The sequence below is a fragment of the Micropterus salmoides genome, unplaced genomic scaffold, assembly GCF_014851395.1.
Source record: "Micropterus salmoides isolate LMB-PRFRI ecotype aquatic unplaced genomic scaffold, ASM1485139v1 Ms_hic_scaffold_7, whole genome shotgun sequence".
NCBI lineage: Eukaryota > Metazoa > Chordata > Actinopteri > Centrarchiformes > Centrarchidae > Micropterus > Micropterus salmoides.
The window spans coordinates 17,844,357-17,866,213 of NW_024044459.1; the positions used below are offsets into that span (position 1 = coordinate 17,844,357).

General features: G+C 39.3%; 4 protein-coding genes across 8 annotated transcripts; 3 read left to right on the forward strand and 1 right to left on the reverse strand.

Annotated features, from left to right (window-relative positions):
• Positions 1-2: 2 nt before the first annotated feature.
• On the reverse strand, positions 3-9,265 carry vdac3 (voltage-dependent anion channel 3). 4 transcript variants are annotated; one of them, XM_038702567.1, is made up of 11 exons: positions 9,116-9,245; positions 5,750-5,868; positions 4,285-4,356; positions 3,991-4,040; positions 3,480-3,482; positions 2,798-2,950; positions 2,628-2,680; positions 2,281-2,508; positions 1,963-2,113; positions 1,137-1,194; positions 3-1,033 (listed from the first exon to the last, which is right to left on the reverse strand). In XM_038702567.1, the coding sequence occupies exons 2-11, from the start codon at positions 5,862-5,864 to the stop codon at positions 942-944; spliced, it is 975 nt and encodes a 324-aa protein (XP_038558495.1). In that variant the 5' UTR covers positions 5,865-5,868; positions 9,116-9,245; the 3' UTR covers positions 3-941. The 4 variants fall into 4 exon arrangements, with proteins under 4 accessions (XP_038558495.1, XP_038558497.1, XP_038558496.1 ...); XM_038702569.1 differs by lacking the exon at positions 5,750-5,868 and having other exon boundaries at positions 9,116-9,265; XM_038702568.1 differs by lacking the exon at positions 3,480-3,482.
• Positions 9,266-10,353: 1,088 nt separating this feature from the next.
• On the forward strand, positions 10,354-13,336 carry enkd1 (enkurin domain containing 1). The gene is made up of 8 exons (XM_038702565.1): positions 10,354-10,502; positions 10,929-11,019; positions 11,211-11,435; positions 11,607-11,779; positions 11,863-12,018; positions 12,269-12,405; positions 12,565-12,701; positions 12,819-13,336. Exons 2-8 carry the CDS (start codon positions 10,935-10,937, stop codon positions 12,977-12,979), a joined length of 1,074 nt encoding a protein of 357 aa, XP_038558493.1. The 5' UTR covers positions 10,354-10,502; positions 10,929-10,934; the 3' UTR covers positions 12,980-13,336.
• A 161-nt stretch (positions 13,337-13,497) lies between these two features.
• On the forward strand, positions 13,498-18,603 carry polb (polymerase (DNA directed), beta). The gene is made up of 14 exons (XM_038702566.1): positions 13,498-13,707; positions 14,039-14,096; positions 14,729-14,795; positions 15,141-15,215; positions 15,324-15,382; positions 15,600-15,649; positions 15,840-15,891; positions 16,010-16,064; positions 16,144-16,216; positions 16,319-16,389; positions 16,495-16,581; positions 16,701-16,768; positions 17,157-17,296; positions 17,433-18,603. The coding sequence occupies exons 1-14, from the start codon at positions 13,647-13,649 to the stop codon at positions 17,525-17,527; spliced, it is 1,011 nt and encodes a 336-aa protein (XP_038558494.1). The 5' UTR covers positions 13,498-13,646; the 3' UTR covers positions 17,528-18,603.
• Positions 18,604-19,188: 585 nt separating this feature from the next.
• On the forward strand, positions 19,189-21,604 carry dynll1 (dynein, light chain, LC8-type 1). Of its 2 annotated transcripts, none has more exons than XM_038702573.1 (3): positions 19,189-19,336; positions 20,076-20,214; positions 21,221-21,604. In XM_038702573.1, the coding sequence occupies exons 2-3, from the start codon at positions 20,083-20,085 to the stop codon at positions 21,356-21,358; spliced, it is 270 nt and encodes an 89-aa protein (XP_038558501.1). In that variant the 5' UTR covers positions 19,189-19,336; positions 20,076-20,082; the 3' UTR covers positions 21,359-21,604. The 2 variants fall into 2 exon arrangements, with proteins under 2 accessions (XP_038558501.1, XP_038558502.1); XM_038702574.1 differs by having other exon boundaries at positions 19,229-19,340.
• The last annotated feature ends 253 nt before the right edge of the window (positions 21,605-21,857 follow it).

Consider the following 21,857-nt stretch of genomic DNA (forward strand, 5'->3'; position numbering starts at 1 on the left):
TCTAGATCACAGTGTTTAACAATCTTTATTCCATTAATTCAATAAAATCAGTTTGAGGTCCGACTAACTCTGCTATACAAAGCACAGCACAGATAAAGTGAAATGTAGTGGTAAAGGTTGAAAGGGTACAGGAGACTAAACTAGACAAGACAAAGAGGTGACACAGATTTCCATCAGCCCTTTTACCAAACAGGACCTGAAAATAGACATTTAGGCATCTGAAGGTCCACAGTTTATAACTGTTACTGAGGTCAGAAAGTGGAATCAAAGTCAGTCCACTCAGTCTGAGAAGGATCAGCCGCTCTTTCTGCTTAATTCTCTCCAGCTTTTATTGCATCTGTTTACAGTCACTGTACAGAAAAACTTCCCTCCAGCCTTGATAGCATGCAAAAAAAAACACAATATACCAAAAACAAGCATCCTTTAATAATCCTATGAATGTCTAAAACCCAGAGTATATCTGAACAAACATGAGCTGACAACACAGTCAAAGTTAAGAGGTGCTTCAAATCATCAGCTACATCTGAGACACAAATGCTTTATTAAAAGTGCACTTTGTCTGTTCAAACTGGTCCTAAGTAGCACATTATTTGGAGTGTGTTGCATCAATTGCCTTGTTCTTTTGTTGTATTCTGGTAATATATGCTCAAAAGTAGGTTGTGGGACCTTTAAATAATGGTAAATTTTAAAAATAACCAACACAAATGAATGCTTGATTACTTTAAACTTACAGTACTGGAGGTCTTGGAGGCTGCATGGGGTTTCATGGTTAAGGCCAAAGAAGGTTTGTCTCTGTGTGTGTATCTGTGTGTAGGACTCAGAGGGTAGATGTGTTTACGTGTTGCTGAGTGGACCTTTTGCGGTGTTTTCACATTTGGGCTCTTTATTCTTCTCCTGTGTTGCTTTCCTGTCTTCTGGTCTGTCCTCCCGCTGAATCTGTTTTACGCCTCCAGCTCAAAACCCATGCCAACTTTGTGTCCACCGCCGTTCACGTTCTTCCCGTCAATCAGACCTGAGAGGGTGAGCTTCACTCCTGCAGGGGGAAGGGTGTCAGATTATGTATCAAGTAATCACACCTGTCCTCTTTGTATTGTTGTTTCAGAAAACAGTAAAGAGAAAAAAGGTAATCAACTAACCTGGCCTGAGGGTTTGTGTGTATCCAACTCCAACTAGGCAGGCGTTGTCAACTTTGGTCTGTGAGGACAAGCAAAACATCATCGACAGGTGAGACAATCATGAACAAAGCATTAGGAGAGTAGATAGATGGGAACTGGGATGCAGTTGCATAATTTATATTATATATATGGATACATCAGCCGCAAGTCAACAACTGCAGAAGAGTTGGATGATGGCTTTAAAAGTATGTCAGGTAGTAAGGCAGAGTGAGTGTGCGTTTAGGGAGGTTTTATGCCTCATCACCGATGAAAGGCGTGGGTTGTCCATCTGTATGTCCTTTCCCGTTAACGCGACATCGCAGGAACCCAAATTTGGCAAAAAAGTGGCATCCACTTGGACACAAGAATTTATGAATGACTAAATTATTAGATTATGACAAAACTACACACAGATGTTTAATGGGTGTGGATGGATAGATTGTGACCATATTTCACAGCTGGTTCGGACACTGGCGACTAAAGGTCATTGCGACCTCAAAATAGGTTTTTAATCATAATTTAAGAATTAATTGGGCGATTCCAGATTTCACACACATATTGACTGGGACAACACAATGAGTAAACAATAACTTCACTCTAGTTTATTAGCCACGCTAGTGTTATGGCTCTAGAAATGGCGATGTTGTCTTGTTGATCACATTTCACTTTCTCAGACGCTTCAGTTAATCACCAAATACCTGCAAAACTATTGACATTCTCAACAGCCTCTGCTTTGTGTTTAGGGCTAATTAGATTTTTTTTTAAATCATTTTAGATGTGTCTATGATGTTTTGAAGTCAGTTCTTACAGCCAGGGAAGCATCCTTATCCAGCTGGTATTTCGCTCCGATTCCAAAGCGTGTGTTGTTGCTGCCAGCTGTCCAGGCCAGATGGATCGCTGTCTCCAAGTTGCTGTTCACCTTTTGGTAAATGGAGCCACCGAACTCTGTGCCATCGTTACTGAAATACAATAGCAAAACACCGATACAAAAGGTGGAGATTAGCAGCAGTCGATATTAGTCTGAGCTTTATTTCATCGGTAGAGATTTGCTTCCTCTCTCATTGCTGTCCAATGATTTACTTCACTTCCATTTCCTGCCTCTCTTTATACTCATGCAGTGACTCACACGCTGGTGTGAAGCTGGATGTCATTGGCCTTGTATCCAAAGGCAAAGTTGTTCTGGGTCAGTTTGGATTTGGCAGTGTCAAAAGCCAACTGATAGCCAGCCAGCCAGCCCTCGTAGCCCAGCACAGCAGCTGCGTGGACGGTGGGACCGGCCATGTCGAAGTCCAGGTCGCAGCCCACATTGACAAAGTCACGCTTGTAGCCAGTCTTCAGTTTGGCACTCTTCTTGCTACAGAAGGAATAATTTATTCATGTTCATGTTTATCATATGCATCTGTATTGAATGGCTAATGTTAAAATTTACTTTTTTGCACTTGAGCAAACTAGCATGAACAGGATTGCTCTTACCCAGTGTTTGGCACAAACGACGTGTCCAGACTGAGCTTCAGGCCCTTAGCCAGCTGCAGACAGACAGACAGAAGGCACAGGCCAGGCTAGTAATAGGCTAGTAAAGCAAAATCTTATCATATATTCTTTAAGTACATAAAGCGACTAATAATTTGTTTGTTTGATTCCACCTGGTCCTCGATGGTGATTTCTGTGGTGAGAGTATTGTCTGTGTTCCACTTCTGGGTGAAGTTGAGGCCCAGCTCATTCACTTTGTACTTGTTCTCCAGGTGGCCTCCTGACTTCCCGGTGTCGGTGTTGCTGGAGCCTGAGGTGGTAAACTCCTGCAGGACAAAGAGGGATGGAGTGATGAGGGGGGGAGATGGAAAATGAGGTGGGAAGTGAAGCAGAAAGGTACATTTCCACATTAGAGCACAACCACAGAAACTAGAGGCAGAAGGGGCGTGAAAGCATACAGGGAGAAAAGAATTAGAAACATCAAAGACGAGGGAAACGAGCATTGCTTCTCTGCTTTTTTCCTCTGCCACACAATCCCTCTCAAGTTTTTTATGGCTGGTTAGTTAAAAAGAAGAACTACAGCTTTAAGATGGAGAAATTAGTTGGGAAGGAAACCTAAAAATATAGGCAGGACTGTGAGGGAGAGGTTGTTTGTGAGTGAATTTGAGTATCCGTGCTGTTGTGGCTGCAGCAGCTGGGATAATGGTGTCACTTAGACGAGCTACCGCTGCAAGGAAACACTTGGCAGAAAGCCTGGACACATCATCTGCACACAAACACATAACTGGTATCACTGGCTTACCCTGTGGTGCACCTGTGTTTAATCATTACACGTGCTAACACACTCTCTCTTACCATCTGACAGGAACATCCAAAGAAGAAAGCAGAAACAAGAGAAAAGAGAGGAAGTAAGTTAGGGCGAATCACGCAGAGTTTCAATGCGGCAAATTTATCTTCTTAATGGGAAAATGAAAAATGACGCAGCAGGAAGTTGAAACCTGTGAGTTTTCAAAATTTTCAATGAGGTTTGAGTTTGGTGGCATGTGGCTGTATGCAAGTACTCATTATGGTTTTACCATGGCAACATGTTTATGGTGACACAGGCACACAGCACGTCTGGAGCAAACTAAACACATTTTCCCCATCATGACAGAACATGTTGCTTGAAGGAGAAAAGTGTAAACTTGTCAGGCAGACAGTGTTACTCTGTTGACTCTGTAGGTTAGACTGAGTACATGTCAGGCAGCAAACACACTCTGACATGAAGGGCTGCAAGGTCATGCGTCTGGCAACTCAGAGTTCTGAGAGACAGACCTAAACATGAAACTTACATCATCAGGCTTGTAGAGACAACAATAGTACTTACAACACCATTCTGGGACTTGGTCTTAACATCCAACTTGAGAAGGCCATAGCCTGGGGAGAAAGGAAATTAGGTCAATTCAAAAGAAAAGAAAGAGTGGGAAAATAACTTGTATCCTTGTACTGCACAGCATGGGTCTAAAACAGCAAAAATAAAACAGCCTGCATTTAAAGTGACAGAGCAAACAAAATGTTTACTAATATTAGTCTTGCTTCAGCATAGCTTCACCCAAAACAGTTTTTCAGTTATATTCAGGGGAATAATACAGTTCGTATTTAAGAGAATTTGCTGAGTTACCATAGCCCTTGTTGAAGATGTCTTTGGCAGATTTCCCCAAGTCTGCGTATGCAGGAGGGACGGCCATTGTGCCTGAGGAAACAAACATGCACATTAAGATTTAACAATGTCTTCACAGCAATAAAATACATAGTTCGCTTTACCAATCTGTCTAAATGCAAAGGGATATTCCAGCAATTGAGTTATGCCAATTCATTGAGTTGAAGGACTCACAAAGGAACAGATAAAAAAAGAAACAATGATGCAGCAGAGGTCAAAATATATACTTTTTCCATGATGCAACTCTATAGCATCTTTCATTAGACCATCCCTACCTAGTAATTGCCCACATCTTTCCTACTTCTCCAGTTTAAAACACAGATTTTCTGTTAAAAAATATTAAGCCCCAACTGAGACAAAAATATATGTATGCATATATATTTTGTTTGTTTGTTTGTTTGTTTATTCAAGTGTTATCATAGTACTCCCAATGACGACTAAACTGATCTCATATAAAATCAGTGCCTGTTTAAATCAAAATAAAAGAAACAATCTTACAAACAAATTCAAGCTGAACACATGGAACTCTGCACATTTGTGGAAGCTGAGCAATGTAACTCAAAGAGCACTTCTGAGGGCATAAACATGTAAAAACCTGTTTTTCCTTACACACAAAGCATTGCAGATAGGTTTTTCTACCACATATTTACTTGCAAATAAACAGTATACATCAGTATACATATTTGTCTCAACTGGGAGACCCTCACCATCTGGAGGGGGGGCAGTCTGGGTGCAGGTGATATACACGCAGCAGAGGTTGTTAAACTAACAGGACTGATTCTCTGGGAGGAAGGGACTAGAAACATCTTAATATAGAAAAATATTTTTAAAAGATTACAAAGCCATCCAACAGAAATTTTGCTGCAAGACTCACTACTGTATTTCAATATTAATGACATCCCTGTGATGCTATGTGTGTGAAGAAAAAAATATATAATATATATGATGTGCAAAGAAATACTATGCAAGCCAATGCAGAAGAGCTAACCTAAGCAGTAGCAGGTTTGGTTAGTCAGCAACTACGACTCCTGCACACCACTGCACTGCGCAGGGCTTCAGACAGTCATCAGGGTGCCCTAGGTCAGTGTGTGTGCAGAGTGCACATTCTTTGTGTGTGTGAACACATTTTTGACAAGGTGACTGTGCTTTTGTCTTGCCATTACCTCTCGCTGATCACATATTTTCTGCAGAGGATGGAGATAAGATTTTGCTACGGGTAAAGCCACCTCTGTAAGCTAATGAATCAATGATTGAGCCAGTGCAGAAAATCAAAATGCTGTCACTGCAATCAACACAGTAGAACTGTGTAAAGATGAAAATTTCACAGATATCCAAGTCTGGTCTCAATTGAGCCAAAACTCAATCCAGGGACCCTGATGATGCGTCATCTGTCTCTCTCTACACACACCACCTCCCCTCAACTCACCATGTCCCTTGGGTGCGTGGTGCTGACATGTCACACAGTGGCCTTTGTTCTCTGCCTGCTTGCCTTTTTCTGTCTTGTCCTGCTGCACCACACTCTCCATTCTTATCTCTGCCATGTCTCTTCAAAGGAGGGAAGCGCAAGGAGGGACAATAGAAAACTTTGGCAAGTAGTACTACACTCTTGTGACAGCAATGGTTCGCAATACATGGGTTTGTCTGCAGTTGCTATGAATATTATCATGTTTCTTTAGCATTCAGTCAGAACTGGTAGCCTTTCTATGCACAGAATTGACCGACATTGTATTGTATTGTACAGTATGTCCATTGGCCAGCAGGCGATGTGTACATGTGTACAAGTGTACTACCCTTCTATGGCACTGAGAGATGGGATTTTTTATCAGACAAAGTTGTGAGCACAATGTTGATATAATCATCACCTTTTAAGGTGATATGGTGAAGCTGTTAGCAAACGGTTGCTTATTTACACATCCAGCAGTTACTAAGCATCAACGTATTTCTGTGCACCCAGTTAGTCCAATATTCACTAACTTTTAGCTCTGTTTTGTTCTTTACCAACTCTTTTTTATCTCTTTAAGATCTCCATCTTTCTCATACACAAACACCTGACCATAAATCACAGTGTGCATCAAAAGTCCTATTTGTCACTGCTGTCTCAGTGTTGCTCTACGCAACTGTGTGCCAGCTGACCTGCATTTTGCTGACCACGTGCAATTCCTGGACTGTCTTTGGCATTTCACCCGACAGACACTCCTCGACTATGCAACCAATTGCCTCCTCCACCACACAGTCCATTTTTGACCCTGTTCCTCCTAGCCTTCATCCCTCAGTCTCAACGCTCTAAATTTAGCTCAGGTGAACCCAACACTACAACACATGTGACTAGGGGTTTAACATGTGTCCTCCTCCAGATTCAGCCTATTAAAAAAAACCTACAAATAGGGATTTAGGTGTCTGTATTGTATCTTCACACTGTATTTATATACAAACACACTCATGCCACTCATGTTAACACTTTTATGAGCTGCAACCAGATGACACGGCCTTGACTAAGCTCAAAGGTCAAAATGGCACCCATAAACATGGGACGAATGTGAAAGTAAAACTGCGACCATACAAAAAACAAGATGGTAGTCAACAATCAAACACAGGCAATTACTATCTTTAAAACACTTTAAAACAGTACAAAGTCTATATTTTTCCAATGACCTATTTTTCCATGTTTAACACAGTTTCATATGCTTATAGTAATTTAGTCTTTAGTCGGAGGTCATGAAGGACACACATATAATTTTGTGACATATTTTCACCTCATTTACCAGAGACCTAAAAAGCAGGTGCAGCTATTAACATGTTATATATACACACAGCTAAATCTGTGTAGATTAGAATTTTTTTGTTCCAATTATTTTCAGTTGACAGATTACAAAGCTGTTTGTCTTCTCACAGAGAACCAGTGTGTTACATCAACTCTATAGAAACAACTTGTAGAAACAAAAGGTTACTATTAATTCTTATGAGGCACCATTTGTGCAGAAATTATGTCACATGCCATGTGACATGTCCATGTGACTGAACATGAACATGTGTCTATATCAGTTCAACTTTGAACTGTACTTCAGTTGTGACAAAACTATTTTGACAATCAGCATTAGTGTTATCCTTTGCAGTCCACATCTACAGGCAATTTAAAGGCACAAGTTAACCTATTCATGTGCAAGTCTTTGAAAGCCAGAGCACCAACAGTTAACCTATAAACCTGCATGTCTTTGAAAGCTGGAGCACCTGGAAAAAACCTTCGCTGACAAAGGGAGAACATGTAAACACAACAAAGAAAGGTCTCAGTCCCAATCACAACCTAGGCCCCAGCCTTCTTGCTGTGGTGACAGTGCTAACCCGTGCTCCACTGTTCAATGCGTGTTAATATAAATTGAACAAAAGCCACCAACTTCTTGTATTTATAAGTGTTTGTTTGTGTCTTTACTTAATAAATGGCTAATCAAGCATGGAAATTGGTATTGTTTATTCATCTGTCTTACTATTTAGACGACTCTTAATTTTAACAATAAATTTGACATTTATTCAATAGTTGAATTTAGCAGTTTAATATGACAAACAGTGATAAGAGACCCCTTGCAAATCAACAGATTCTCAACAAGAAACCTATAAATTGTGTAAACATGCAGTTACCCAAACAAACTGGCTGAAACTTCCGATAAGGTGATATCAAGGCAAGAGTGTTTGGCATATAAGGGAGGAATGTGTGGGTGTGAAATAAGGTCAAGTGTAGTCAAGTTACACTAAGACAATTTATAGCTTGAATGTAAAGTGCATGAGGTTGTAATGGATTTGTTCTGTATATTAGAGTCCAGTCCAGTGTTGTTTCAAGGTGTAACAGGCTACTGCTGTGTGTATGCACCTGTTTACCAGTGGGCTTGGGTCATGTAATGCTTGCTGCATCAACCTTTGTTGTTATTAATGAGGTTTTTCACCTCTGACAGTCCTGCGCTTGATCAGCAGGCCTAATTTCAGGACTTCCGATAGCGACATTCTTAAAAAGCCAATAAATTACCCCAATTTCCTACCAATTTTTAAAACCGTTATATTAACATTAATGTAGGTCTGACATACACTTATTCCGCTCCAAGCTGACCGTGATGTTGAATTTGCCTAATGAACACCACCGTGTCTTAGTAACACTGAGCAGACTTTGCAATTACATAGGAAGGAGCGCGCATACAAGTGGCAACGCCAAAAGATAACTGTTCTTGTGTAGCTGTTCGTGGACCTTGTGCTTTTTCACAACCAACCAGATAAGACGTTTTAACAAGATTTCTGGCATCACGTCGCCCTGTCCCATAGGTGGACGAGTATCTTTATTGGTTTCTATTGTCCGTGCGTCTGTAAGACGTCTATTGTCTGCTAGGGGGGTTGCCATTTCTGGGACAGATAACTTTTTCATGCACAAAATCTTTTTTTCAGTTATTACATTCTTTAGGGTGCACCGCAAATGTAAAATATGCTACTTTTACATTTATCGTGTCCCCAATCGGTCATCACATCTCGCAAATACGTTTTTGTCTGAATAACTGCCACTGTGGGGAATAATTTTCAGACAGTTTGCAGTTGTGGATTTTAGCGAACTAATGGGACATACAGTACTGGCCTAGACTGGCATTTAAACCCTGGTACAGCGTGCCCGCTGCCGCGCCCCCACCCCTTTATGTGTGACTCATATCTCACTGACAGTCCAAACGACAATTGACAACAGCTAAATTAAGCTACATGGACATAAAGCGACATATTACATAAACTTATTAAAGTTTTTTTTAAGTTAGTTATTTCTTACCTTTATTTATGGGGCGGAGCGTGCAAAATTTCACAACGCTGTTCGGTGCAGCGGGACCATAGACTGTGTAGACTAGCAGGACACAGTGAAGGAGAAAGCAGAGACAAACGGACTGGGCAGGCGCAAGTCAGACCTCCGGACCGGCAGAGGGCGGGGCCGTTGTGCAATTGACATTGAGCGAACAATTTATCAGTACACTGTTCGTAAAAAATATAACGTGGTGGCTGTTTAATTTGGGATAGGCCGATCTGTCTAATATCACTCAAATATTCCAATGACATTCATGGAAAAGACGTTGATAGTTTTATTATAAGACTATTCATACAGCTGATATAAAATAATGTGAGATTAGGCCTATTACCCTGATGCATTTCTCCACATCTGGATCTGCAACTGCATCTGGGCTACTTATTCCACTAACTGTCAGTAAAAATAAAGCTTGTTTAGATTTGTCTAAGATGAACCAAACAATCTTTCAAATGAGTTGCTGCACTCCATTGAGTTCAACACGTGGGGACTTTGTTTACAATGCAATCACTGAAATACCAGAATTATATTACATATATTATGCCATATGGAAAATCTTAATTTGTTTGTGGTGTAGTAAGACCTAAAGACCGCCCGGGGGCAATTACCTCTACCTAATAATATTGGTTCAGTATGCCCTGAAGGAGGCCTTTCAGGCAGACCATAGACTCAGAGTGTTTACAATGTAACTTCGCCGCACGCTCCAGCAATCAAATGCCCATGTTTTCATTAAGATTAGCAATAAGATTAGGTCGCTAGTTAGAGTTTGGGTGTGGCAGTCGTACTGAATTAGGAAGGAGGTCTTTAGTTATCCCGAAAGGAAAAACTCAGGGAAAAGGGAAACATACAACAGGAGCCAGTGGGATTACAACAGAAATATACCTGCTAGAAAAGACTGCTCCAAAGACAGCGGGAACACAGCTAAACACCGGCTTCTCAAGACTAACTACCCATTAAATCATGGCGTGTTAGTTATGTTTTAGGCCTATATCATCCTTAATATTATTATATTATTACTACTGTAAGCTAATTATTTCATCACTTTGTGGCTAGTGTCCAAAACTATAATGCGCCACAATTTGTACCTGCGCTTATAGCGAAATAATTGGCAGTAACACACTATTGGCTATTGTTAGTTGTCTGCCTCTGATTTCTGATGACCCCCAACAGCTTATTAGTTCGCTTATTTGGATAAATATGGATGAAAGTTTTTTTGGGGGGGGGGTGGGCATCTCCTTTCTGTCAGGTCTAGTTCTGTGTGCGGCGGCACCGTTGCCATGGTCAAGAAGACTGAAACAAGTGTTGATACCTCGGCGTCATAACGTTACATCGTCATCTGATAAACAAGACGACATTAAAGGTAAACTAATTTACTTGATTACTTTATGCATTCCTAACCGATTGCAGTTGTTTGGTAAACTATTGCAAATATTTTTCGTGTTTCGTTTCTGGAGCGGGTATTCGCTGACAGACAAAGCCTGTGTTGATAAACAGCTAACGTTAGCTAGCTATTTTTACAGCAAGCTAGCTAATTAACAACGTTGGGCAACCTTATCCCATTCATTCATTTAAGTGTTGACATAACGTGTGATTTGGTTTAACTCATAACCTTCTCGAACTTACATTTTATTAGAAAAATGCTAGAAATACAGTTATTACACCACCTGCAGGCCTAAAGAAATCAGTGGTTAATTACTATCTTGATTTTTGTTAAGTAACACTAACCAATTATTTTTATTTATTACCTAATAATGTTATTTTATTTTATTTTATTTACAATTTACAGCTACAGATGTGTGAGGGACCTTCATCAATATCTGGGCCAATCCCCCCGGATCCTTCTCTGTTTCCTCAGTACTACAAACGACCTGCTTCAGGTTAGATGCAGCCACAGGGCTCTGCTATATTAAAGCCTCCCTTAAAACAGTTGTAGTATTTTCCAGTGATGTTTGGCATTAAATATCACACCAACATGAATTGAATTATTGGAATCATTGTGGATTTTTTAGGAGTTAGTCTGTTAACATCAGTGAGTGTTTCTACCTCAAGTTTTTCTTTTTTTCTCAAGCTCGTGGCCGTTTAGAGGGAAACCACGATGGGACTTTGGCCCTGCTTTCGGGGCCACTCGCTCCAGATCCTGTGTTGTACCCTGGCTGCTACAGTGCTCGTACCCCGTCACATCCTCCCCGTATTGGCCCTAATGCCACCCATATTCTGGAACGAGGACAAAGAGGGGTAGTGGGGGAACTACTCAAACTAGATGGTGTCTCTATCACCCCTGTTCCCAAACAGAGTAAGTCTGCAAAAAAGAGTGGCTCTGAGTTGTCTTGACTGATGATATCAGTATATCTTCTTATTTCTAGTTTTTCTAGTTACAGCAAGAAAGAGAGTTTGATTGAGCACACTAACCACATATAAAAATTCTGAAGTAATTGAGACAACTTTTGCGATTCTTGACCCTCAGAGCAGCGGGTACATGACTTTGGTAAAGAGAATGTGCGTCGGCTCAGGGAGATCCAGAGACGCTGCAAAGAGCAGGAGGCTGAGAGAGCACAGTCTCGTCCGGTTCCAGTCAAAGCTCTTTGGACCTCCTCCAAATACCTGAGTGTCCCATCCAGGGTGATGGTCCAGCTACAGGTGAGGAGCATGTCTGCGAAAGATGGAAATCCTTGAGTGGATATTTCCTCTAGATCACTTTTAATCCAGTCAATTTCTTGCAGGTTTCCAGTCCTACTACTAAACCACAGTGTCAAAACTTTCTGAAGGCCCACTCTAATGGTGGATCTACTGTACTGCCAAGACCCCGCTCCAAAACCTCTCCTGTAGCGTTGCAACAACCGGCCTCTTGCAATTCTACACCGGACCAGAACTTGCAAGTGAGAATTACCAATAAATGTTTACTTATTGATACACACACAAGTTCAGACAATAATAGATATAGATATAGAATAGATATATTTCACCTTTTTTCTGAAGAAGAGTCGGGTTTGCAAGTGTTGTTTTTTGCTCAAAAATGATTTATTATACAGATAACATGACTATGCATTATGCTTACTTTGATGTGTATCTGCAATGTTTATTTTTTGTTTTAATTCTATAAGGTCTTATATGTGGATACTATTACAGGTGCAAGGCCAGACCATAGACTTCATCAAACATAATGCACTGGCTGCACGAAAAACTGTGCTGCGTCGGTCCCAGTCACTGACAAACCTCAGAGATAAACCTGTCCCCAGTGCAGTCAAGGGACAGGTGCCTCAGTAGTGAGTATTCATATGCCATATCTTACCTCCTTGTCTTATAATCATAATCAACTCAAAAGTAGGTAATTTGTTAAAAACAGTTTATTCTTTGCCACAGGTGATTTTGACATTTTTTGCCTGTTTCTGTTCTCCTTCTCATTGACACTTAAACACAATCAGTCTTGAGCAAAGGAAGGAGCAGTGGCAGAAAGAGGAGGAGGAGAGGAGGAGGAACGCACCTGACCCTACAGTCCCAGCTGGTCACACACTGATGCCTGAGAGTGAGAGAGAGGAGACACTGAAGTCCCTCAAAGAGAGTATGTCTCTGTTGCTCTTTATCTCTGGTCTTACATTGGCAATATTGCCTTCAAGTGCTATATGTATAGCGAATATTTTCTTCTCTAATTCAGTTTGAACTTGTTTTGTTTCCTCAGCCTATCGCTCCCTGGTGACTGAGCTGCTGTCGCTGCCTCTCAAAGCTGACAGTCTAAGTGTTCGCTCACGTCGGGCTCATCTTGATTGTAGGCTTTCCGAAGTTGAGGAGGCCATTAAAATATTCTCCAGGGACAAAGTGTATGTAAAAATAGATTCCTAACAGACAAGGAGGATGAAGAGAAGGAAGAGGAGGGGATGATCCTGTAAATACACATTTTCACTTTGTAGTTTTATTGTGTAACATGACACTGAAATTATTTTTGTAAATTGAAAATTATAAACTATAAACTGAGTGATTATTACATAAGGACAACCATTGAGGTTATTTATTAGCAGTTACTTAAAGAACAATATACATGCTGCTGAATAAAATTCAGTTTTCTCTTGGACGGAAAAACATGCAGTACAAGTATCATTAGCGCCTAATTTGTTGAGATGATCTGCTAGAATAGTTTCTACCTTGGCAGCAACTAATGTGGAATCGGAATAAACGAATTTGTTTTGTCTTTGTGTAAAACTGGCTGGTGGTCTGTAATAATGATTTTTTTGTGAAGTCGTGGTATATTTATATTTTTAATTATTGGGTACATGCAATGTGTACACAGTCGAGACGGGCAAGTCTTTCAAAATAAAAAGCTGACGTGTCTATGACGTGTTACGCACGCACCACCCCCTTTTACGTCTTTCGGTCATTGTTCAGGTTGACTAGCTAAGGTGCTAGTTAGAGGCTACACAAAATTTCAAAGACGTTTTAACTTCTCATACATGCACATAAGTCCTTTTGAATTTCCAACACATCCGACTCTTGATAGCTTGTCAAATCAACAATGAGCAAGAGGAAAGCGCCGCAGGAGTCCCTAAATGAGGGAATAACAGATTTTCTTGTCGGTACGTGAAGAGGAGTCAGGCGGTTGAGCTCAGCTAACGATAAGTAACGTTAGCTAGCGTGAGAGCTTGATTGTGTTTTTTATATAAAGTCAATGGTTTTTAAGCAAACGGAGCCTACGGATAACTGCATCAGTAGTATATAGTTGTTTAAAGTATGCTAAATTGTGCCGTTTCTCTTGTTTGTTACCTGGTTTGCTTGGAACTGATGGTCACTTTGTTGTCATTTAAATGTCTCCTGCCTTCAGCTGAGTTGGCTGTTCCTATAATAGTGGCAATAACAGGAGTAGGAGGTAAATATATAGCCATGCGATGTCTTCCTTCTTTTTTCTAGAGCTGGCCAATTACGAGAAAAACGTCAACAGGGCAATACACAAGTACAATGCTTACAGGTAAGCATCTAGTGATAACAAATGAAAGAACACATCAGTGTTGGATTCATAGAGAGCAAACACTCAGTTGCCAGTTTATTGTGCGCAGTTAGCTAAAGCTAATCTGTAGCAGTCTATGAAGCCATGAACACCAATGATCACTTTATATAGAAATTGTTGTAGAGAGATGTTAAATCAGCTATGCTGATTTTGGAGGCTGTTTCAAATAAATTAGTCTACCCTCATTGAAATAAATTGGGGGCACAAAAGCATCTCTCTATAGCAACACAGGTCAACAGACTACAAACTACAGCCTGAAAAAGTTGAAATAACACCTCCAATAGTTTAAACAAAAACTGAAAATTATAAACTTCATGGAAATAGGCTTAACTGCATTCATTTAGCTAGGGTAACCAAATAAACTGGCAACTGAGTGTATAAAACCAGTCATATGGAAAGGAGGGTTGTTAGTAATCATCATGATAAAACTTGTTCATGTAATTGTAACAAAAAAGTTCAGTTGTGGTCTTGATCACTACATTGGTTTGCTACTTTTATATATATATATATATATACATATATATATATATATATTACATCTCATTAATACTTAATATACATATTACAAATGTACTCGCATATTCCCTGTCTAGGAAAGCAGCATCTACCATCTCCAAATACCCTAACAAAATCAAAAGTGGTGAAGAAGCCAAGAAACTGGTATGTGCATTAAATTTGGTTGTTGGTAACTTATAGTGAATTGATCAGATTCACTACATCTTAATCATATTTGAATATATCTCTCTGGATTAAACTTGACCTGGACAGATGACTTGATCCCTACTGCTTTTAGACACTTCATTTCAGTGTAACAGTGCCTAGAAACTGGAAGTGACTCCATTATTATTTGTCTTCCTCCTACGAATGTGCTCAAGTTTGAGTGGTTGTGTGTTGTATGATGCCCTCTGCTGTAGCCTGTTTGTCAACAGCGCCTCTGTACATCTTACGTAACTGCTGCATTTCGCACTATCCAGTATCCCCATGTTTGTTTTCACATTTCAACAGGATGGTGTTGGAGCTAAAATAGCAGAAAAGATTGATGAGTTCCTACAAACGGGCAAACTACGGAAACTGGAAAAGGTGAGTCTTGGGGCGTGAAAAGATGAACCTGATGCCACACTAAATCTGTGTTGGATAACAGCTTAATTCTAACACCTTACACAGACTGCGCTACTTTTTATTTTTTAGATACGAAATGACGACACCAGCTCGTCCATCAATTTCCTCACCAGAGTTACTGGAATTGGGTATGTCTTTAAGTGTTACTTAATCCAAATTAAAAATGTATTAATATGTTATATGGACATTCACAGTGGAATGCATCATGACTACTTAACATGCAGTGTGTGATCAATTCAGGGGGTTCTCCATTGGAAGGCAGGAATTTTCTGAGATTTATTTCTTCATGTAGATTTACTGTACATGCTTCATGTAACAAACTGCATCTTTGGGTCTTAAATCTAGCCCCGCTGCTGCCAGGAAGTTTTTTGAAGAAGGTGTGAAGACGTTAGAAGGTTTGTTTAGCAGCTGACGCATATTGCAATTGTTCAAATAATTTAATTAATCTTATTCTTCGTCCGCATGACTTTATTTTATTTGGCGTACAGTGTATTGCATGCTCAATAAATGTTGTGCACATTGTACATTTAGTAGTAGTTGTTGTCATTACTTCAAGTGAGCAATGTTTTTTTGCTGTATGTTTAGATCTGAAAAAAATTGAGCACAAGCTAAACCATCATCAACAGATTGGACTCAAGTAAGTTTGGCTGAATGCTCTTAGTATGTTTTTTCTAAATGTGTAATTCATCAGTGTCCTAAAGTCTTCCTCCATTGATACATGAGCTGTGAATAATGGATTGTCTTGTTGCCTTCAGGTACTTTGAGGAATTTGAAAAAAGGATTCCACGAGCTGAAATGGAAAAAATGGAGGTGATGAAGTATCTACATGTTTCTATTATCTTCAGATTAATTTTATTTTGGGTTTTCTTACATTGTGTTCTTTGTTTAGACTCTTATCCTTGGAGAGTTGAAGGAGATCGATACAGAATATATTGGAACAATCTGTGGAAGCTACAGGAGAGGTAACACTTTCCCTTCAAATTTAGTGCAGTTGATTTTCAGCTAATTATAGGAGTTCAAACTCTGGTAATCATGATATTGATTCGCATGTTCATAATTTCCAGGTGCTGCATCAAGTGGTGATATTGATATTTTGCTGACCCACCCAGACTACACCTCTGAGTCTGAGAAGCAGGTAAGACTCTTCCCAACTGTAGTTATCTCTGCAGTGTGTTGTAGTTAATTGCAGTTTCTTTTGTCTTTTTACAATACATTTTGTTCCATTTATCTGCTTTTCCAGCCCAAGCTCCTGCATGCAGTGGTTGAACATTTGGAGTCCATTGGGTTTGTGACAGACACTCTGTCGAAGGGAGACACCAAGTTCATGGTGAGGCCTGTGCTTATTTTCTCTTGTCTGCTCAGCTGTATGTGTTTGATGCTGTGACTAGTAACACACTTAATACAGTAACTATACAGAACCCATAAAGCGCATGATTGTTGTTCTAGGGAGTCTGCCAGCTGCAGCAGAGTGATGAAGATGAGGAAGAATACCTTCACAGGCGTATTGATATCAGGTGCCCCACTTTATTTATTTATTATATATATATATATATATATATATATATATATATATATATATATATATATGAGAGTCCACATGTAAATAATGCCATATTGCACATAGTCTCTCTTAATCTTTTGTAACTTGTATGCCTTGTTTATTTCATATTTTTATGTTTATATTATGTTTTGCTAGAATATTCTTTATCATGACATATGTTTGAGGGTATCAAATATGTGATCTTCCAATTAAAACAAAGCCTCTACTTACGACAATACCAAACAGGCTCAGTTACATACATTTGGATATACGTCAAACACAGTAAAGAGGCAACCTTATGTTTGTATTTCTTCTCTTCGTTTGTTCCTGCTCTCTAACTGTCCTTTCTCCATTCCCCCAAGGTTAATTCCCAAGGATCAGTACTACTGTGGAGTTCTGTATTTCACTGGAAGTGACATCTTCAATAAAAACATGAGAACTCATGCTCTGGAGAAGGGCTTCACTCTTAATGAGTACACCATACGACCACTTGGGGTCACAGGTGAGTGACAGTTAAAAATGACATATGAACTTGCTGAACTGTTTTCCAGCCCTTTGTGACTTCTGTCATCAGTGAGTAACCAATTTGTGCTTTCATCTTTTAATATCTGCTAATTTTCTTTGTGGGTGTGTTGTAGGTGTGGCAGGCGAGCCTCTGTTGGTGGATAGTGAGAGAGACATCTTTGAATACATCCACTACAAATACAGAGAGCCAAAGGAGCGCAGCGAGTGAAGCAAAGGACAGCTGACAGTTAACGTCTGTATTTGAAGCTACAAACAAGATCTGGTGCATGTGTAAAATGTGTGTTTTAGTGTGTCACTCTTTTATACCGTTCAGTTATACCGTTTGTTTTGGACAGGTTTTCTTAAGTTGAAATCATCACCATTGATGCTCTGCAACAAAATTGTTATTTTATTTTGACCTTAAGTTTAATTCTTCATGGTCATGTGTCTTTGTGAAGGCTTTTGGGCACCATTTTCAGTTTGCAAGTCATGCTCAACAATAATTTATTTGTACTTTATTCATCTCACTTGTACATTTCATTCTTAATATACCAAAACAAAAAAGGATTATAACCTGAGATGAGTAATCCTAATGTTTGCTTCTGTTACAGGACAACTCTCATCAAGGCATTTTGACAGTAGTGTCCTTTAACGCTTTAGCTAAGTGGTTGCAAGGTGTAGCTATAGTTGGTAAATATGCAGACAACACAGCAGTATCACTTCTATATCTTATTTTTTTAGTGTGTTTTTAAACTTGGAAACTTTCTCAAACAATATGAGCAAACTAATGAATTAAAAAGAAGAAATACAATGTTGCAAACAGTATTGGTTTCTGGTTATAGACACTAATTTGGGATAAAATCATCATGGATTTATTGAGACAAATGAGAATATACATCTTCCTCGCTTGTGGATCGATGTGTGAATATGGCTGTTACACTGGTAGACTTGAAGAATCTAGTGTATTTGGTTGTGTGAAAATTATGACTGACTGTTACAGTAGATCTGGACATTGTTGTATCTTTTGTTGTGCTTTTCAGGGGGACATTTTGAAAGCAGAACATTCAAGTAATAAACATAATCAGGTAACTGAAATACTGTGGTGTTTTGGTGATACATATTTTAATCTGTAAACTTGAATATTTAGGATTAGGACTAGTTCAGTTTGGTTCGTGGATGATTGCAAAACATTTTAGAAAATATTTAAGAAAAAAAAAGATGTGAAGGGGTTGTGTGGATTTGTTTATGCTGTTAATAACCAACTGTTAACTTTAAGTATGAGTGAAATAAATGGGCAAAAAAAAATTATAAAATGTTAAGTTTATTTTTGTTTTGACTTTCTTTTAGAATGTTATGAAAATTGAAAATGTTTTGTAGTTTTAATATGCTTAATACTACTTACATGGAACAAGTTGAGTGTAAACCAGCATCTACATCATGGATGTATTATGTTTATATATTTAATTTCTGCATACAACAAAGCTGTTCAAATTATCTAACACAAACGAGTGTCTATACGTAACTAATATATTTTTACAATAAAATATATGTAATATATGCGCGAAGGCTACAATATAATTCAGAATTTTGTTTTTCACGTCATAACATATGAAAGTTTATAACGAAACTTGGTATGTCAACATTTTTGTAACAAAATTGTTTCATGCATATATATATGTAAAATTTTAAGATAAAATTCGTTAAATAAAAAAACGTTAAAATTGATTAATTACTGGTGACATCGCCAGCGAGGTACGACCATAGTATGAGCAGGTTATTTACAATGGTTGCCTTAGCAACGACCATGTCGCAGGGCATGTTGGGTTGAAATAAAATGCAGGCAGAAACACCGGAAAGATAGACCTGAATAAGCCAATGACAGCGCCCTGAGCATTAATATCAGCCAATGGGAACACTCAAGGCAGCAGTCTCTTACCGCTACACACCCACATTACTTTTGTGTCAACCACTTCGCGGGAGTTGTCACTACAGGAGCGGTCGTGTCTTTTAAACTATACAGACAGTATACGGGAGACTAGTAGGTACATTTAAGAATTTCGCATGCAGAAAATTATATGATGGTTAAATTATTAGCTTTTAGATATTATCGAAACGGTAACATCTGTGCTTACTGTGAGACGCTGTTTTTCCCCTTTTGCGGGATAAATGAGCAGCTAGTAATCGTTTTTAACGCTAGCTAACGTTAAACAAAAGCCCGAGGTGTTGCTAGCAAAACCTTCTCCCTATCAAACCGTACTTAAGACAACGTAAAGTCATATTTTTACAAACGTTAAATTATTATGAGATTGGGGTATTTATTTTAGTAATTCTGCACGTTAAAGCAGGCAATGCTTGTTTTCTTCGCTACTTTCTAGCGTTAGGTTAACTGCATAAATGTGCTTTCATTTTGCAGCCTCGCATTTCATGTTTCTTGTTGAAACCTCGAGTAAATGTGAGACCATAATCTCAAATGTCTTGTGTATCCATAGAAACTACGCAGAGCGCGCATCAGCTTGCCTCTGATGAAAGTTGTTATGCAACACCTGTAGAAAAGGCTAGTTCACACATAATGTCAGCTGTTATGTAATGATAGCTTCATCACTGACAGATTGTTTTTCTTTACTGGCGGACGAAGGCAGCTTGTGCTGTCCATACAGTAACGTTACCAATCGATGATGAGGACTGTTGGGATGCTCGGGGGGTTTAGAGTCGATCGCATTGTGTGTGTGCCAACGAGCCCGTGAAGATGATCAATCCGCTGTGCTTTGGTTTCCCAGGGCAACCATGTCTGAAAGGAAGGCAGTGATCAAAAATGCCGACATGTCGGAGGACATGCAGCAGGACGCCGTGGAGTGTGCCACACAGGCCCTGGAGAAGTACAACATTGAGAAGGATATCGCTGCATACATTAAAAAGGTAAAACCACAGCTGACGCATCATCACACAGCATGTTCCCATAGAGTGTAACTTTAATCTACTGACTTCTGAGCAAAAATGGGTGATGCCACTGCAACCACTGATGTAAAGCTATTTTGCACTTAACGTTACTGACCAACCATCCTGTGCGCCGTCCGTGTTCCACACCCAGCCTGGTATTTGCAATTGTTTCCACTCTTCCTGAGGAAACCAGTTCCTCTTGGACTGCCTGTCCTGCAGAAGCCACATGCCTACATTTGTATCTCCATGGTGGCATTCCTGCTCAGTGTAGGGAGGGGCACGCCTCTAACAGTTTTAAAACCTCCGGTATATCTGTACAGTATATTGTCTTTCATGTGACTTAGGCAGCGTACACCTCCCACTTTTACTGCAGGAGTTTTTACAGCTAACGTTAGGTGATGTTGACCAAACAGTCAGTTTTAGATGTTATGTATTTGCAAAATTGGCAAATATAATAAGGAACACTTTTTATACAAAGGATGAGAGAGAAGAACAAATACTATAAAATGGGAGGAGAAATTCATTGTTAATTTACCAAACTGAAATAGAAATCGACCTCTTGACTGTAATTTAGCTGTTAAACCCTCAAAATGATCACTAAAAGTCTGAGAACTTACCCAGCTCAACCTCCAGGGTTTGGCTTGACAATAAAGACAAAAATTTAATTATGTACTTCTACACAGTAACATCATTCTTGAGAATTTTCAGTAAAATATTTTGGGTGTGATCATTAGTGATATGTAATATTTAGGGTGATACATTTACTTTGATTTTCAGGCAAGTAAACAAACTGTTTCTCCCAGCTACAATAATCCAAGATTGTAAAACTTGACATGAGAAATGAGGCCCATCATTTATTTCTTTTCTCTTGAAACATCTACTATATTAGCTTCCTTAAGCAATGTATTCTTACAAGGATATGTATGTTTTCTTCACACCTCCAAACATGTTTTTCACAAACACAATTTGTCTTTGTCCCATACAGGAGTTTGACAAGAAATATAATCCGACCTGGCACTGCATCGTGGGAAGAAACTTTGGCAGCTACGTGACTCATGAGACCAAGCATTTCATTTACTTCTACTTGGGTCAAGTGGCTATTCTGCTGTTCAAGTCAGGCTAAGGGAACGCATTTTGTCTACATCAGCTGACCATACAGTACTGACTGACTCGACAAAGGCACTTATCATTCCTTGGCAAGGGGCCGCTGCCTTTTTCTGTGCTGCTTTCTACTATGTTGTTTTTGAGGATATAAAAAAACGTGGCCATGTTAAAGAGATGAAATACTTGTATTTATTTTTGTCTTGTTACATTAGACATGTCATTTTTAAATAAAAGCATAGCTTTTAAGCCGTCTGGGTCCAATGAATGGTGTGGTAATTTCATTGCAATCCAAACATGACATTAAAATCCAAATTTTTGTAAGTAGATGTACAGAGGACTCTGTGCTATTGATGGATATACCTTTCCAATATAATAAATGGAGTACAATTATGAAGTTGCAGTGGCCAGGTTAGTGTCTATGCATATTTAACATTTCTCAGCATATCTGGAAAGTCCAGTAATAGGATAAAGGCACTGTCCTAAATGTTTAGTGTATGTGATTCAACTCCTGTAACCTT